We start from the raw sequence: 17,029 nt of genomic DNA on the forward strand, positions 1-17,029 counted from the left end.
TGAGTAGTTGTCCTCTATGAGTAGACGACATCAATGATCCTGATGTCTTGGGCTTAGGATCAGGGCATGTGGCGTGCTCCTCAGCTACTCGACTGGACTCCACGTGACATCCTTGCTTTGAAACTATCTCGATTCATCCACGTGGTCGGGTGAAGAGGCATATAACACTACTCACGAGGCAAAACCGTCCTCTCATAGTCTATCCCATTTTTATCTATATCCATCACATGGGTGCGATGGTGCTCCAAACGCTCCATCTCCTTCCAATAGACAATGGTTTGCATATCCAACTCAATGAGTCGCATCCTATGGAGCTCCTCTCATCTCCTACACTCGTTGAGCGTCGATTTCCTTGTAGTTTTTCGCTCTCGTGCCATGGAAACTGTAAAAGTTAGTTAGAGATGGAAAACAACTCATAGCACAAATAAACACGAGTCCACAATAGATCTAAGAAGCATCATATACTTATTTGATATTCAACAAATGAAGCACAATGACTGACTGATGCAATGCAACCCCTATAAAAGCGAACACAAAATCGGCTAAGCCGTAATTACAAACAAAATTCGAAACCATACTAAGATCCAAATAGATGGGGGTACTTAGCTATCATATCCACTTCTTTCTCCCAAGTTGCTTTTTGAACATTATGATTATGCCAAAGTACTTTGACTAGTGAAATCTTGCAATTATGCAATTCCTTCTTTTTCCAATCAATGATTTGCACTGGGTTTTTCTCATAGGTTAGGTTGGATTGCAAAAGTATACCCTCGGGGTCTACGACTATTGGTGTCTGATCCCCAAAACTCTTCTTCAATTAGGACATGTGGAATATGTTATAGATTCTATGGAACTTAGTTGGTAACTCCAAACGGTACATAACTACTCCCACTCTTTCCATTATCTCGTAGGGTTCTACGTATCTCGGACTTAACTTTCCTTTAACACCGAAATGGGTCACTCCCCTTATAGGATATACTTTCACAGACTCATCTCTGACTTCAAAATCTAAAATCCTTCTTTTATTGTCGATGTATCTCTTATGTTGACTTTGCGCCGTCTTCATCTTCTCTCTAATCATTAGGACTTGATCCTTTATCTCCTGCAGAACTTCCAGTCCAGTTACCCTATTTTTCCTAATTTCATCATAATATAACGGGGATCTGTACTTCCTACCATACAAAACTTCATAGGGAGCAATATGAATGCTGGCTTGGAAGCTGTTGTTGTAAGTGAACTCTACCAAAAATAGGTACTTCTCCCAATTTCCTTCATGGTCTAAAACATAGGCCCTAAGCATGTATTCTAAAGTCTGAATCATCCTTTCAATCTGTCTATTTGTGGATGGTAGACATTGCTTATTTTCAGACTATTACCCATCAAACTCTACAAACTTTGCCAAAATCGAGACGTGAAACGAGGGTTTTTGTCTGACACAATAGTCCTTGGTATTCTGTACAATCTAACGATTTTTTTATATGTAAATCCTTTTTAATCTCTCCAAATAAATCCATATTCTTGATGGGTATGAAGTGGACGTTCTTGGTTAAATGGTCAACTATCACCCATATAATATTATTCTCGGTTGCAATTCTTGAAAAACCCACTACAAAATCCATCTAGGTGTCTTCCCACTTCCATTCTGGGATTGGCAATGGTTGTAACACACCTGCCAGCTTCTAATGTTCTGCTTTAATAAATCTGCAAACAGAACATTTGTTCAAAAATTCTACTACATCCTTTTTCCATTCTTTCCCACTATAAGTGATGATCGAAGGGATTGAGTGATTCAATGGATGAAGTGATTTTAGGAATTGAATTTAGAGGATGGGATGAGGATTCCTAAAATGTAGGAATTACTTTGTGGGACTCTAGTGCTTCGGCTAGGGTTTAGTTGGATGGATGGATGCTAGGGTTAGGATTCCTAAGTTTAGGAAATATTTATGGAAGGCTAGGGTTTCCAACTAAGGCAAGATATGTGTATGGAATGATGAAGGCAATGAGAATTTTGGCTATGACAATAGGTGGAAAGTATAGAAAGTGGATTTGGTCTTTGATGATAAGGAAAGATGAAAACTTTATTTTTGGTATGAATGGATATTTGAGAAATCAAAGAGTATGAAGAATAAGGCTTAGGATATATTTGATATGCAAGAAGGTGCGAGAAAATGCATGAACAAACTAGAAAATATAAGAACAACAATGGATGATATTAAGATTGAATGGAAAATAAACAAGAGATGGATAAATGAATCAATACCTATTCACGATTGTAAGGTGATGAAATATGAAATAGATAAATGGACAACACCTCTTCACGAATTGTAAAGTGTTGATCATCTCCTTGAAATTCACGAATTGCACGTAAGTAGCCCAAGTGTAAAGACACCGAAATAATCTCAAGAACAAACAAGCCGTCCACAATGGCAAAATGTCAAAAGATATAAAAGAAATGTCTAAGAGTCCTAGTTAAAGCAATAACATAAGCGGAAAAACTCTAAAAGGTCACATTGTAAAATAGGTCTTGGGTAGGCCCCATGATGGCCCGTGTCATATGTTGGCCCTTAATGGCCTAGGATGGCCTGGGCCATCGGCATGGCTGACATGGTTGTTGGCGTGTGGCTCGCATGGCCCAGGCAAGGGGCCTGGGCGCTGGGGCTGCATGCTGGGGCTGCTGATGGCATGGCCTAGGCAAGGTGCCTAGGCTCTGGGCATGCGTGCGCTGGGCTACTATTAGGGTAGCCACTAACCTCGCTGGCTGGGCTGTCATGGGCGAGCCATGGCCCCAGCCATGGTAGGCCTGCGGGGCTTTCTTGGGCATGTCATGGCAGGGGCCATGGCATGCCTGTGGGCCTATCAACGATAGTGTCGTGGGGCTGTCCATCCTTGTTAATGACAATGTTAAGGCATTAGCTATGGGCCTATCAAAACTTGTCATGACATGATTGGCAGCTTGTTTGTGAGTCACTAAACATAAGATTTTGACAAGATTACCGCATTAAATGTGCCCAAGTGCCCTATCAATGTTAGGCCTTGCCGGTCTGGGTCTTTGGAGGGTTTACAACATTCAATGCGATGATGTGCCCCTCAAAAGGGGTTCTATTAACAGACTACCAAGAAAGGGAGAGAGGCAACACCAACCTCGAGGCGTCATCTAGAAAAGGGAAGAAAGGCCCGAAAAAGAGGTACGCTCTCTCCTTTTCCCCTTCCTTAGAAAAAAGATCCATAGGAATGACCAAACCGAATTGACTTCGGTATCGGAAGCATCACCCGCCTAACCCCCGAGCCATACTTTCCCTTCCCTTGATTGCAAGTATAAGTGGCTACTGAAGGTGTGCAAAACACGTCCTCACCCATGATAGTTAATAATTTAAGGAATGATGTCACTTATTTCTAAACGAGTGGGGACTGCATGAGTAAAGCAAGTTCATGATTTCCTTTATTTTATTTATATTTTTCTTGAGAAACATGGTTTCCCTTATTTATATTCTTTTCGTTTTTCAGATGATAAAATTTTAGTTGGGAAGAAAATTTACTTCTTGGTCCGTACTACAGTATTACCCGAGGTGGAAAACTTTTGGGGCGTCTTCGCATCCGTTATGTTCAGTAGAGAAAAGCTATTTTGCCGTCAATAATACCGATCAAGTGTATTGTTTGATAATTTTTTTTTATTTAATGATTAAGAAAATAATTTTAAATATATTGATATATTTTTTTATTTTTTAAAATATTTAAATATATTAAAAAAATATGAATAAAAAAAGAAAAAAAAGTCGGCGGTAAGACTGGGCGGTGCTACTTAGGCGCCAGAGTAGCACCGCTCATGTTTCGTATCCCACGAAAGCACAAGGAACAGAAAGCATTTCTTTGTTCTTTCGCCAAGCAAAAGTCGAGATACGTTGGTTACCAATTTGCGATGTCGTCCTACTCTACTTCATTCCTTTCTTGTACCTCTGTTCCTTTCTCAGAGGTTTAAACTCCAAACATACAATTAAGTAACAGGAAAGAAATGTCCTGTTCTTGGGTAATCTTTGCGGAGGAACAAAGATTAGATTATGCGTTCCCTCGCTCTCATTTATACTGCTTGTCTACTCTATTCTTCTTCTAAACATCCGGGGTCTGAAGGAGGAGAACCAGAGAAGAATGCAAATGTCATCAATTTGCTCCCCAATAATATCGTTCACTCGTACTCGTCACCATTTTCCATTCCAGCTTCAATTTACCCGCCATCAACATCATAATTCTTTTTCTTCTTATAATGCAAATGGTGTCAGTATTTGTAGTATAATTGGGTCTCATGGCCCTTGCGGCTTCGGGGTCCTTCCGGCCTACTACTCGTTTCTTTCTCGGCCCTCCTCCTCTATTATTGGTATCACTAGTACTACCGCTCGTAGTAGTCGGAGGAAGAGAAGCCGGTTTGCTGTGGTCTCTGCCAGCGGAGGCGGCTTGGAGAGATTCACGGAACGAGCAATCAAGGCCGTAATCTACTCTCAAAGAGAAGCAAAAGAACTTGGCAGGGATATGGTATTTCCCCAGCATCTCTTGCTGGGTTTAATCGCCGAGGATGAGGAGGACCATCGCTATCATTCTGTCCATGAAGGCTTTCTTGGATCTGGCATCAGCCTACAACAGGCACGCGATGTTGTTTGCACCATCTGGCATCATCCTCATCAAGATCCTGCCGATACGAATAGCACTATTGCTATTGCGTCTCTGCCCTTCTCCATTAGCACAAAGCGCGTGTTTGAGGCTGCGGTGCACCACTCCAGAATCAGCTCTCATCATTTTATAGCTCCAGAGCATATCTCTATTGCCCTTTTCACCCTTGATGATGGCAGTGCCGCTCGAGTAATCACGAGGTACGTACCCCTTCTTTCCTTTTTTCTTCTCCAAGTAAATACTATCTAAAATCATTATTGGGCGTTCTTACTTTTTGCAGAGAGCAAAGTCTCAGATGCTTATTCCATAGTATAATTCTTTATATCTTCGAAATGAAGGATTTTCTGACAAAAATCTTCTACTTCTGCTTAGTTATGGTCTCTGTCTCTTTTCAGCATTTTTCTGCCTAATGAAATTCTTAATACTCAGAGCGAAGATGTGTCTGACTGCTTATTATACCATGGCAACATTATTAACGTATTGATAACCCTTTGCATAGTAGTGATTCATGAATCGTTACGTGCACAAAGGTATAGAGTTTAAAGACATATTTCCGACTTGCCACTCATGTTACTTCTGCAATATCAAATATACTTTCAGTTTGGGGGCAAATATCAAGCAGTTGGCAGCTGTGGCACTCTCTAAACTTCAACGGGAGATTGCCAAAGATGGTAGAGAGCCATCTTTGGTATCTAAAGGGATGCAAGAAAAATATTTTTCTAGAATGGCCTCTGTTTTCAATTCCTCCAAAATGCCAAGAGGTATGAAGTGAATGCCGAAGTTTCTTTCATTTCCTTATTACGAAAGCATCGAGAATGTTTTTGTAACTCAACTGTATCTGTCAGAGAGAGGTGCTTTAGAAAAGTTCTGTGTGGATCTTACAGCCCGTGCTAGTGGCGGGTTCATAGATCCCGTTATTGGCCGAGAAACCGAATTTCAAAGAGTTATTCAGATACTTTGCCGCAGAACCAAAAATAACCCCGTTCTTCTTGGTGAAAGTGGAGTTGGAAAAACGGCCATTGCTGAAGGACTGGCAGTAAGCATTGCAGAGGCAGATGTTCCTTTTTTTCTCTTGGTGTGCTATAACTCTTCCACTCTTTACTCTCATCCGGATGCATCTTCTTCATTTTCAACCGAAAATACTAATTTGATTATTTTTTTATGGTTTCCACAGACAAAACGTGTTATGTCCTTGGATATAGCACTATTAATGGCTGGTGCAAAGGAGAGGGGGGAATTAGAGGCACGTGTTACTGCATTAATCAACGAAGTGCTGAAAGCAGGTGAACACATGTTAGCGTTCTGTTTAGAAACTGAACCAGTTTTGATGCTACTCGGTTTTGATAGGCACTAATTTGCAGGTGATGTCATTCTTTTTATTGATGAAGTTCATGTACTTGTTGGTTCCGAAACGGTTGGACGAGGAAATAAGGGATCTGGTCTTGACATTGCCAATCTATTGAAACCGTCATTAGGGAGGGGTCAACTACAGGTGGTTTTTTCCTCATTTTCTTCTCATATCTTGTCATGTTTCTGGCCCGCTAAGACGTACATATAGGCATGCCATCTATAAGAATCACAAGTCCAAAAATATTAATCTGTGTCTTTTTGTTAAATTAAAATAGTTGTAAAAACTGCCACTTATTCGAACTTTGGTAATAGATAGGGCAGTTAGGATCAATACTTAGTCGGCAACCAGAATCCACAATTATTAGTTGTATAATTGTAATGGACTATGAAGTTAGGATGGTTGCTAGTTGTATCATATTGAGGGTCACTAACATCCCATTGATTGCAGTGCATTGCGTCCACAACTGTAGATGAATACCGGATGCATTTTGAGAGGGATAAAGCATTTGCAAGAAGATTCCAGCCTGTGTGGATTGATGAACCTAGCCAGGTTGTTTTCAATATTTATTTTCATCTTATGATAAGTCATATGTAGGTATTTTAATTTTTGTTACATCTGTAAACATTTTAGGATGATTCAGTGAGAATATTGATGGGTCTGCGTGAGAAATATGAGGCCCATCACAACTGCAGATTTACATTGGAAGCCATAAATGCAGCTGTGGATCTATCGGCCAAATACATATCTGATAGGTATCTTCCTGATAAAGCTATTGGTATCATTGATGAGGCTGGGAGTAGAGCCTGTATCGAAGCCTTCAAGAGGAAGAGAAAACGGCGAACACGCATACTTTCCATGCTGCCAGATGATTATTGGCAAGAAATTAGGACTGTTCACGCTATGCAGGAAGTGGTAATGACATCTCCAAATAACTAAAGAAGTTAGACGATTTGCTGGTAACTTGAGTTTTGTCTCTAATGCAAGCAGGTCCTGGCGAGTAAGGAACATGTTGGTGGTTCTAGCATGGATAATACAAATGAATCTATGTCAAAAGTCACATTGCCTTCCAATGATGATGAGTATGACATTTGGCCCAAAAACATGAATGAAGTATGAATACTGTAGGCCTGCATTTCCCTAAGGATCAGTTTGATACTTAATGAAATTTGTGCCTTGATTTCTCTCAGACCTATGGTGGTAGGACCGGATGATATAGCAGCAGTTGTTTCCTTGTGGTCAGGAATTCAAGTTCTGCAGATTACTGCTGATGAAAGAACGCTTCTGTTGGGTCTTGATGAACAACTTCGGAGACAAGTTGTTGGTCAAGATGAGGCTGTTTCTGCTATTTCTCAAGCTCTCAAGAGATTCCGGGTTGGGCTGAAAGATCCCAAGAGACCGATGGCAGTTATGCTCTTTTGTGGCCCAACCGGGGTTGGCAAAACTCAATTAACAAAAGCTTTGGCGGGATGCTATTTTGGATCGGTAAGGCATCTAGTTCATACAAACAAACGTGCACAAACCAACAAACTGACGCACACACTTGTAATGTTCTTTTGCGGCCAACTGAGGTTGGTAAAACTGAATTAACAAAAGCTTTGGCAGCATGCTATTTTGGACCGGTAGGGCAATCTAGTCTCTAGATAATACAAACACATGCCTGCGCACACTTATATCCTGTTTACGAGATCACTAATATTACTACAGAGATATCTACCAAATCCTGTGAACTGTACATTCTACTCACCTCAAAACCAAGCCTCAAAAAAGAAAAAACAGAAGAGATTTTCCTTTCAATATAGTTTCAACCTAAAAGCTTAAGCCATTAGGTTTTGGACAGCCGTATTATTGATCTCCAAGTCACGATTTTTTTTTACAATGTTGGACTTTAATTTACCCGTGAACTCTGTCATTTTTCTTAAAACGCAATTAAAAAATGAGGTCTTTCTAGTTCTGATTGTTTGATGCGGACTATTTTTTCTTTTTTTTTTTCCTATGTTGTTTGATTTGGTGTGTTTTAATAAAGAAACATATCTTTATTTTATCTATTCCATTTTGAAACCGAAGCATTGAACACTGATGAGGATCCGTAGTAGCCTTTAGAATTGAACAAGATTTTGGATCAATCCGGTCAGATAAGAATAAAATTGTATAGATCAAATCGGAATAAAAAAAGGAATTGAATTGGACAACACTATCATAATGTTAAAATTGAAATTATGTTCATTTCTGGATGGATATATTTTATTTCGATAAGTCATTCTGAACATAAAAATGCACATATATTACAATCTCAATGACGTCTAAGATAAGAATATAGATTAAGATGGAATGTTAACATGGGAGGTAGGCAAACAAGATTTTTTTATCGGTAAAAAATAATATTTTTATGTTAACGAAGAAATAAGCATAGATGAAATATAAAGACATATACAAGAGAAAATTTAGTCTAGAGTTAGAAATAGATACAAGGAAATCAGGGAGCTAAGCCCATTGAAGTCTATAGCAATAATTCATCCTTTCCTTGGGTTGTCTTGCTCAGGAACCTAAGCCCATTGAAGTGATCTCTATCTTTTCAACTCTCCGTTCTCCAAATACTCTTCCAAGGAATAGGATTCTTTGTTGTGACAAGAGATGGCTTCATAGAATGAATGTACTGTGAATCTCCTCTTCCTTGAGGGAATCCAAAGCATCTTCTCTTTTATCTTCTTTCCTTATTTCTGTGAAATACAATACATCGAAGAACTTGGAGAAAACCTCAACTTCCCAATCCTGAGCCATCCTAAGGAAATTGATATTCCATTGTGGAGAACTACTCAATATATTCAATGCCTTCGCCACAAATGCCTCTTATCTCGTGCAATCTAATAGACTGCAGGAATGGCGTCTTTAATGGCCCTATCTCTATACCATATATTGTGCCAAAATATGATCCTGGAACTGCTATCCCACAAATCTTGGAGGTCGGTAGAATAACCCCTATGTGCTTCAATATTCTTCCACAACCTCACACCATAAGCTCCATATACCTCATTGGAATACTAGTCCTCCATGCTCCACCATACTTGGAATCTATTACCGCTTTCCACAGCGCCTCCCTCTCTTGGTAGAGTGAAAAACAGGTGATAGGTTGCGGCTGAAAAATTTAATTTTCCCATTTAATTATTTCATGTACACTTGATATAAATGGGATGAAAGACGGTGATAGATTTATAATGAAAAGTTGGAAATAAAGGAGAGATGGCAGCTGATTTTGTGGCAAAAATTAATGTGGTACCAACGTACCGTGATCTCATGAATCTAACAAAGGGTCTGAAATGACAATAAATTCGGTTAAGTATTTTAAAGATCTAGGACTTTCAAGTGATTCCATTTTGTTTTCACATTCCAATTCACTTTTCATGATCGCTGGCATTATTATTGCAGGAAGCAGCCATGCTAAGACTTGACATGAGTGAATATATGGAGGGGCATTCGGTGAGTAAATTAATAGGATCACCCCCAGGTTATGTTGGCTATGGTGAGGGAGGCACTCTAACAGAGGCTATTAGAAGACGACCTTTCACAGTGATATTGCTTGATGAAATAGAGAAAGCCCATCGAGATATATTAAACATCCTCCTCAATTTGTTTGAAGATGGCCACCTTACCGATTCTCAGGTTTGTGCCTACTGGTACGAACTAGTACATGCCATAAAAATGTGGTTTGAATCAAAGAGAGGGCAGTGGTCTTGACTGAAACATATTACTACTATAACACAATAAAATGAAGAATAAAATGTATGATTGTTTCTTTTTCTAATCAAGTTTTTTGTGAGTTTGTTTCCTTATTATAGTCTTTGACTATTCAGTGTCTTATTTTCTCAAAACTTGGTTTAACAGGGACGGAGAGTATCATTTAAGAATGCATTGGTGGTGATGACTTCAAACGTAGGATCTACTACCATTGCTAAGGGTAGACAGAGCTTCTTTGGTTTCTTGAATACTGCCTATGAGTCAACTTCATATGCTGGAATGAAAGTAAAGGTAATGGAAGAACTAAAGGCATACTTTTGTCCAGAATTGCTCAACCGCATAGATGAAGTAGTTGTGTTTCGTTCCCTCGAAAAGGCTCAGGTTTGTGACCTTTCATCGTTTGCTAGTTCCTATGCCATCAGTGCTTGGTAGGCCGTCTTTTCTCCAATACTATCTTTCTAGGTTCAATTTTTTGAAAAACATGCCATAAAAAATAAAAAATGAAAAAAAGAAAAGCACACAAGAAGGTACGGATTGAAGTAGGTTCAAGTTTGATACATCCTTGGAAAAGAAAGCAATACCATCAACAATAATAATCGAGTCAAAACATCATTCAATTTCCAAGTATGTACTCTTTAAAACCCAAATCCAATCATGCCTGATCATGAATGCTACATATTTTTACAGTCTTACACATTAGCATGGGCTTAATAACAGGTTAGTCACGAACACTGAAAACACCAAGGAAAACACGCAGTATCTTCTATACAACATTCTTTTTCTCACTCAAGTTGTCAACTAAACTACCCACCAAAAACCAATAACATGGTTTCGAGCGTTACAAACTGCTTCATGTGCAAACCCAAGCATATGCAGTTATACCTAGCAACTTGGAATTAAATGAACTGGAAGCTTTTGTATATGTTTTTCTCCATATAGGACTGGGATATAGATAAGTCTGTAGGATTGGTACTGATTGATTCTAAAGTATTCTCTTGTCATCCATTTATTCCAGATGCTTGAGATTTTTAATCATATGCTGCGAGAGGTGAAGCAAAGGCTCATATCTCTAGGAATTTGTTTAGAGGTATCTGAATCAGTCAAGAATATGGTGTGCCAACGAGGCTATGACCAGATTTATGGTGCCCGGCAACTGAGGAGAGCTATAAATCTTATGATTGAGGATGTCTTGATTGAAGCGATCCTTTCGGGAAACTTCAAGCCTGGTGATACTGCAGTCGTTGATTTGAATACTTTTGGATATCCATTTGTCATAAATTTGTCAGATCATGGACCTCACCCAGTATCTGATTCAGCTTCCATTTTGTAATAATCCATCATTTCATGGCTTTCTTTTAGGGATACAACCATTTAAGCATCGTTTGTAGTTCAGGTAATATTGATTCAAGTATAAATAACCAAAGACTATGAACTGATTTTGTTGTTGTTCTCTTATCGTTTATGATGTTTTGTTCTAGGATTTGGAGAATGTGAAATGATATACAGAGGAGTCAATATTGGTCTAAGGCAACGCCAACCCTATAAGAGTCTTGCCCAAGTAAGGGGCCCAGGGCCCATCTTTCGGAAATGATAGTCGTTCAGAAGAGTTGTGAATCGTGGACTCTAACTGTCCTAAGTATTAGGGCGTATATACACTTGCATTGTGGATAAAGATAGAAAAGTGATCAGATAATTCTGTCATATTAAGGATAAACATTATTGTGGCTAAGCATTATGTGAAGTTGATCAATTAATAGTACACATCCAATATTCTCCATGCATAGAGATAACATGTAACCGTTTAGAACATCTGATTGAGTATTCTTAAACTATTATCTCTTACTTGTTGTTAACTTAGGCATCAGAGGTGTATCAGGCACACTGTGCCGCCGACGTTATTAGTTGCAGGTAGAAGGTCACAGCTGGTGGTGGGGCATGCCCTTTACAGTGGCGCCACCTGTGGGATTCTGTAATTTGTGATTTCAGTCTCTCGTCGGACTTCAATGTGGTTCCCTCATGCCGACTGTGACGCGTTCTCAAGAGACTCTTGATCTTGACACTACGCCCTTAGACATGGAGACGATTGGCCACGACGGAAGAAAAACCAAAGATGGTGTTGGATGCCATGGAAAACTTGAGGCAAGAGAACAAGGAGCTGAAGCGTTGTAATGTGGAGCTTAGCGACACTACCATGCCAAGCCATAGCGAACAAGGGGAAGGGGAAGCACATAGCAATGAAGGGATGAATGCGGAAGAGATAGAAAATAAAAAGTTGCATGACGAGTTGTGTAGTCTCGTCGACAAGTATGAGGAGATGGCGAAGAAGATGGAGGGGGGGGGGGTCTTCCTTAGTGGAGCAACTGCTGAGCTGCACGAATTTGCCTTACACCGTGGAGGTAATGGCTGTGCCACTTGTACTGAAGTTCAAAGTGCCGCAGATAGAGATGTATGATGGATCTAGAGACCTAGTAGATCACCTGGAGAACTTTAAAGCGCATATGACACTTCAAGGCTTCTCGGGAGAAATTTTCTGCCGAGCTTTTCCCTTGACCCTGAGGGATATGGCGAGAGGATAGTTTGGAACACTTTGGCTAGGGTTGATCGATAGCTTTGAAGAGCTGGCTAGAAAATTCCTAACACAATTTATGCCTAGCAGAAGGCAAAGGTGTCCCCCAGCAACATACCTCCTGATCGTTAAACAAAGAGAAGAAGAGAGCCCGAAGACATACCTCACTCGTTTTAATAAAGAAAAGTTGACGACTGATGATCAAGAAGAGAAGATTACCTTAGTCGCCCTACTGGGCGGAATCTGGCCACACAGCTCGTTCATGACTGAACTGGCTAGAAAGACCCCTCTACCTTGAGTGAGTTTATGGATAGGGCTGATGACTTTGTCAACGCCGAAGATACATTGCAGGCTCTTGTAGAACCAAGGAAGGGGGAGTTGAAAGCAGAGCATAAAAGTAGTTTCAGGGACAAAAAAGTTGCATCTTACCATCAAGACAGGAGCCGGGAGAGGCAACGAGAACATAACACCCGACTTATCCATAATAATTTGAACGACCAAGAGAAGGAAGAATTAGGAAGATAGCACCGCCTGCCCAGAACTGACAGGCACTACTGCAAGTATCATCAAACTGATTCACACTAGACAGAGGACTGCATGACTATGAAGAAAAAAGTGTATGAATTGGCGAGCACTGGTGAGCTTGAACGGATGCTTGCGGAATGAGAGATGCCCAAACAATGACTTGAGACAGGACACCACCCTTTTAGAAGCAACAACCTGAATAGGCGAATGCACCCAGATCCGAATGCACCCAGCAAACAAAGAGAAGATCTCATTTATCACAAACCCGGGGTTATATTGCTATCTAGTCATGTCGTTCAACCTAAAGAATGCTAGGACAACCTACTGAAGGCTGGTGAACTGAGTGTTTAAAAACCACATAGGACATACTATGGAAGTTTATGTGGATGACCTACTAGTCAAAAGCAAAGAGCCCGCCCAACATCTGTTCGACCTAAGAGAAACATTCACAGTACTATGACAGTACAAGAAGAAGTTGAACACGTCAAAATGAGTGTTTGGCGTCGGATCAAGTAAGTTCCTGGGCTTCATTGTGTCATAAAGGGGGATTGAAGCCAACCTGGAAAAAATTGAAGTAATCATGAATATGAAGCCGGCTAAAAACCTAAACGACACGCAATGACTTGCAGGAAAAGTGGCGCCCTTGAACAAGTTCGTATCTAGGTCTGCCTCTCCTTCTTTAGGGTCCTACAGAAGATACACCCCTGGAACGAGGAGTGTGATCAAGCTTTCCAAAAGCTGAAGCAACATTTGACCAACCTGCTACTTTTGAGATAACCTATGGAGGGAGACACACTCTATACATATCTGGTAGTATTCCCCCACGTCATTTCAACAGTCCTCATCAAGGAGGAAGGGGAGGCGCAATTGCCAGTGTATTAGTGATGGAGGGGTGGGAATCCACATAATCAGTGATAAAAGGTAGGAACATCGTTACATGGCAATGCTTATGTTCAAAACCACAATAACAAAGCGAAATACGAGGTACTTTGCAAGACTTTTAGTGGCCAAAGCTTTGGGGGAGACTGAGGTCGAGGTAAAGTCGGACTCACAAGTAGTAGTCAACCAAGTGCTTGGAACATACACCATAAAGAAAGAAAAATTAAAGAAATACTTGAGCCGAGTCTGGGAGGTGCATGACCAATTCTCCTATTTTAGCATAACACAAGTGCCTAGAGAAAGCAATGCCATGGCGGACAGGTTGGCATGAACAACCTCGGGCATGGAGGACTCCCCCTCCCCTGGGAAGCCGATAGAAGAGTAATATAAGTCCTAGCCGTAGGACCAGAAATCTGCACTCTGGGCAGCAATGAGCTCGAATGGGCCGGCGACATTATAAAGTACCTGGACACGAGTGAACTTCCTGAGGGGAAAGAAGAGGCAAAAAAGGTAAGAAGAATGGAGGCAAGGTTTGTGAAGGTGGACGAGATCCTTTATAAGAGAGGTTTCACTGTCACCCTACTACGATGCATCTCATCGCAAGAAGCACAATACATTCTAACAGAAATACATGAAGGGATATGCGGAAATAACTCCGGGGGAAAGGCGTTATCCAAAAAGTTGTAAGGGCAGTTTACTATTGGCCTAATACGCTTATAGATGCTAAATAGTTTGGAAAGAAGTGCTTTAAATGTTAGATGTACACACCAATACCACATGCCCCTCCAGAAGAGCTGACTTCCATAACTGCCCCATGGCCATTTGCCCAATGGGGAGTTGACCTAGTAAGGCCCTTCCCGCCAGGGAAGGGTGGAGTCAAATTCATGATCGTAGCAGTGGATAGAGCACTACTTCAACGAGAGAGTCAGACCTAGGACATTCAAGATAGGCGACCTAGTGCTAAGGAAAAATGGGGTCACCACGAAGGAAGAGGGAAAGCTCAGCCCTTGATGGGAAGGACCATATGTGGTAATTGCCAACCTTAGACCTGGAGCGTACTACTTGAAGGACAACCAAGGTAAAGAATTGCAACACCCTGGAATGTAGAACACTTGAAGAGATTTTACCCTTGAGTATTTGTCAAAACTCTGCTGTTAACCTCGTGATTCTTTTTTGTAATAAATAAATTCGTCTATTCTAGGCCATGGGCATCTCAAACCTAAAAAAAGGGCACCAAGGTCAACAGACCACGCGACCCTTAAACACCAATGATGAGTCCAAAGACTTGTGGTGCCCATGAAAAAGGGCGGAGGTCAAGAAACCACCCGACCCTCATTGTAACGAGGAACAAGTCAAACAACCCATCAATAATGGAATTAAGGGAAAAGGCCTCATAACATCAAAACAAAGAGCAACACGATGAAAAGCAAAAACCGGTTAAATGTTCACAACATGTACAGTACTGAAATGTTCACAATGTTTACATGATGAAAACCAACTATCACAGAAAAGTGTCCACAAAGTTCAAGAAAGAAGAAAGCTAAGAGCTAGGGCCATGGGAAGGTGGACGTGGGTGAGAATCATCAAAAGCATCAGGCATGGTGTCCAGGTCAAATGCGTCGACAAATTGACGCAAGGCAACATCAGACTTAAACATCTCCAACTCTAGGCGCCTCAAGTCGGCGCGGGGGTTGGCTAACAAGTGTGACCTAGGCTGCAACACACCGGCCCCATATCCATAGCCAAAAGCACGATCCCTAACGCCCCGCATAGATGTCAGTTGAGGGGAGAGGCAAACAAGGTCCCCCTTAGCAGCAGCTAAGTCAGACTCCAACTTCTCCATCTGCTTAGTACGCTCCTTCAGTCTGTTGTCAATGTGAAGAAGTGTTTTGCCATGCATCCTCTGTTGTTCCTCTGTGTCAACGCGATTCTTCTTGTATTCCTCGTGTCGTTGGTTAGCTCCTCTAAAGAGCTGCGCACATCGGAGAGGTCAACATTAGATCGCCACCTGCCCTCCTTTAAAGTCGCCAATGCCTCTCCATGTTCACAGCAACGCTGCTGGGAACTGGAAAACTCCTAGTGGATAGAATTTAGCTCCTCCTAGGGAGTCGAGTGTGAGCAGAATCTTGCTCTGGCTCTAGCTCCCCCGTGACAAGGGAAAGTTGAGCACAGGCGGAGTCATGCTCTGACTCTAACAATCTCAGTGTAAAGCTGTTTTGAGCTCTGGCCTCCCTAGCATGGCGAAGCTCATCGTGGAGGTTAAGCATTTCATCTCGTATGGTAAAACAGTCTTCAATCCAAACAACAATTCCTTTTCAATTTTGAGATGTTTTAACATGTTTTAACTAACGACAAAAGTGATACCTTTTGCTTTTATGCCCCTATTGAATGCTATCTACCTGCCCCCATATAGTAATAAAAATACCACTAGAAAATAGAGAAAAGGTAAATTATTTAATAATCTTAGCTACCACTTTTACGCATAACAACGACTTACAATTTTTAAAATAGAGAAAAATACAATTTTTTTTTATATAATTTGATTATACATATATTATCATCTTATAATATTATTATTGTAACACTCGGACCCAATCAAGGTCTATTTTTATTTATTTATTTTTTTCTTCACACGTTAATTTTTTTCCCACATGTTTTTTTTTTTCTTTCTTTCCGTCTATATTTCTTTTCACCCATAAGTGTTCCTTTCATCCACGGCATGCATACACACGCACAACTCAGTTTCAGCACGCACAGAAGCTCCATGCACACACACAATTTAGCCTTTCATCCACACACACGTCTCTCTTATCTCTAGGGTTTCACCTCATATATATATAGACGCATATGTTTTTTTTCCATGCTAATAAAACTACCCAAACACAAGCCGCCACACCACCTTAGAATCGTAAGCCCAGCCTCCATCCCCTCGGTCTCAAGCACTCCCATACCGAGAGTCACCCCACATAAGCCAGCCCTCCTTCGTCCATATTGCCGCCACCAGTGCACCCCCTCGTAAGCCTCTACTATCCCAAACTACAAAGTACGTGCACTGCCATAAACCACATCGGTGCTTTGCACGCCCCTCCCACCGTCCAACTTCAGTGCCATCATCACCACCGCATGAAGCCCAGCAGCCAGTTTTCCTAGTGTCAACCACGGGACCATCGTGGAACAGCTACTGCCTCCATGTCCAAGAAACTTCCAACAACAGCAGTGAACCGTAGTGCCGCTACACCATCCAGAACGCAAGCCGCCGCCCCATGCAGAACCGACGCAAACCCTGCATGCACTGCACCTCCACGGATCGCAGCATC

At 41.1% G+C, this 17,029-nt stretch overlaps 1 protein-coding gene across 4 annotated transcripts; it reads left to right on the top strand.

Annotated features, from left to right (window-relative positions):
• The first annotated feature begins 3,883 nt into the window (after positions 1-3,883).
• On the top strand, positions 3,884-11,198 carry LOC121243529 (chaperone protein ClpD, chloroplastic). Of its 4 annotated transcripts, none has more exons than XR_005936171.1 (12): positions 3,884-4,859; positions 5,260-5,420; positions 5,505-5,734; positions 5,834-5,942; positions 6,021-6,151; positions 6,458-6,559; positions 6,641-6,922; positions 6,998-7,089; positions 7,198-7,492; positions 9,434-9,681; positions 9,890-10,033; positions 10,758-10,814. XR_005936171.1 is itself a non-coding variant. In XM_041141658.1 (12 exons), exons 1-12 carry the CDS (start codon positions 4,144-4,146, stop codon positions 11,070-11,072), a joined length of 2,811 nt encoding a protein of 936 aa, XP_040997592.1. In that variant the 5' UTR covers positions 3,884-4,143; the 3' UTR covers positions 11,073-11,088. The 4 variants fall into 4 exon arrangements, 3 of the variants coding, with proteins under 3 accessions (XP_040997592.1, XP_040997591.1, XP_040997590.1); XM_041141658.1 differs by having other exon boundaries at positions 9,434-9,667; positions 10,758-11,088; XM_041141657.1 differs by having other exon boundaries at positions 6,048-6,151; positions 9,434-9,667; positions 9,890-10,123; positions 10,758-11,088.
• Positions 11,199-17,029: the final 5,831 nt, after the last annotated feature.

This window comes from Juglans microcarpa x Juglans regia, chromosome 8D (assembly GCF_004785595.1).
Source record: "Juglans microcarpa x Juglans regia isolate MS1-56 chromosome 8D, Jm3101_v1.0, whole genome shotgun sequence".
Classification (NCBI taxonomy): Eukaryota; Viridiplantae; Streptophyta; class Magnoliopsida; order Fagales; family Juglandaceae; genus Juglans; species Juglans microcarpa x Juglans regia.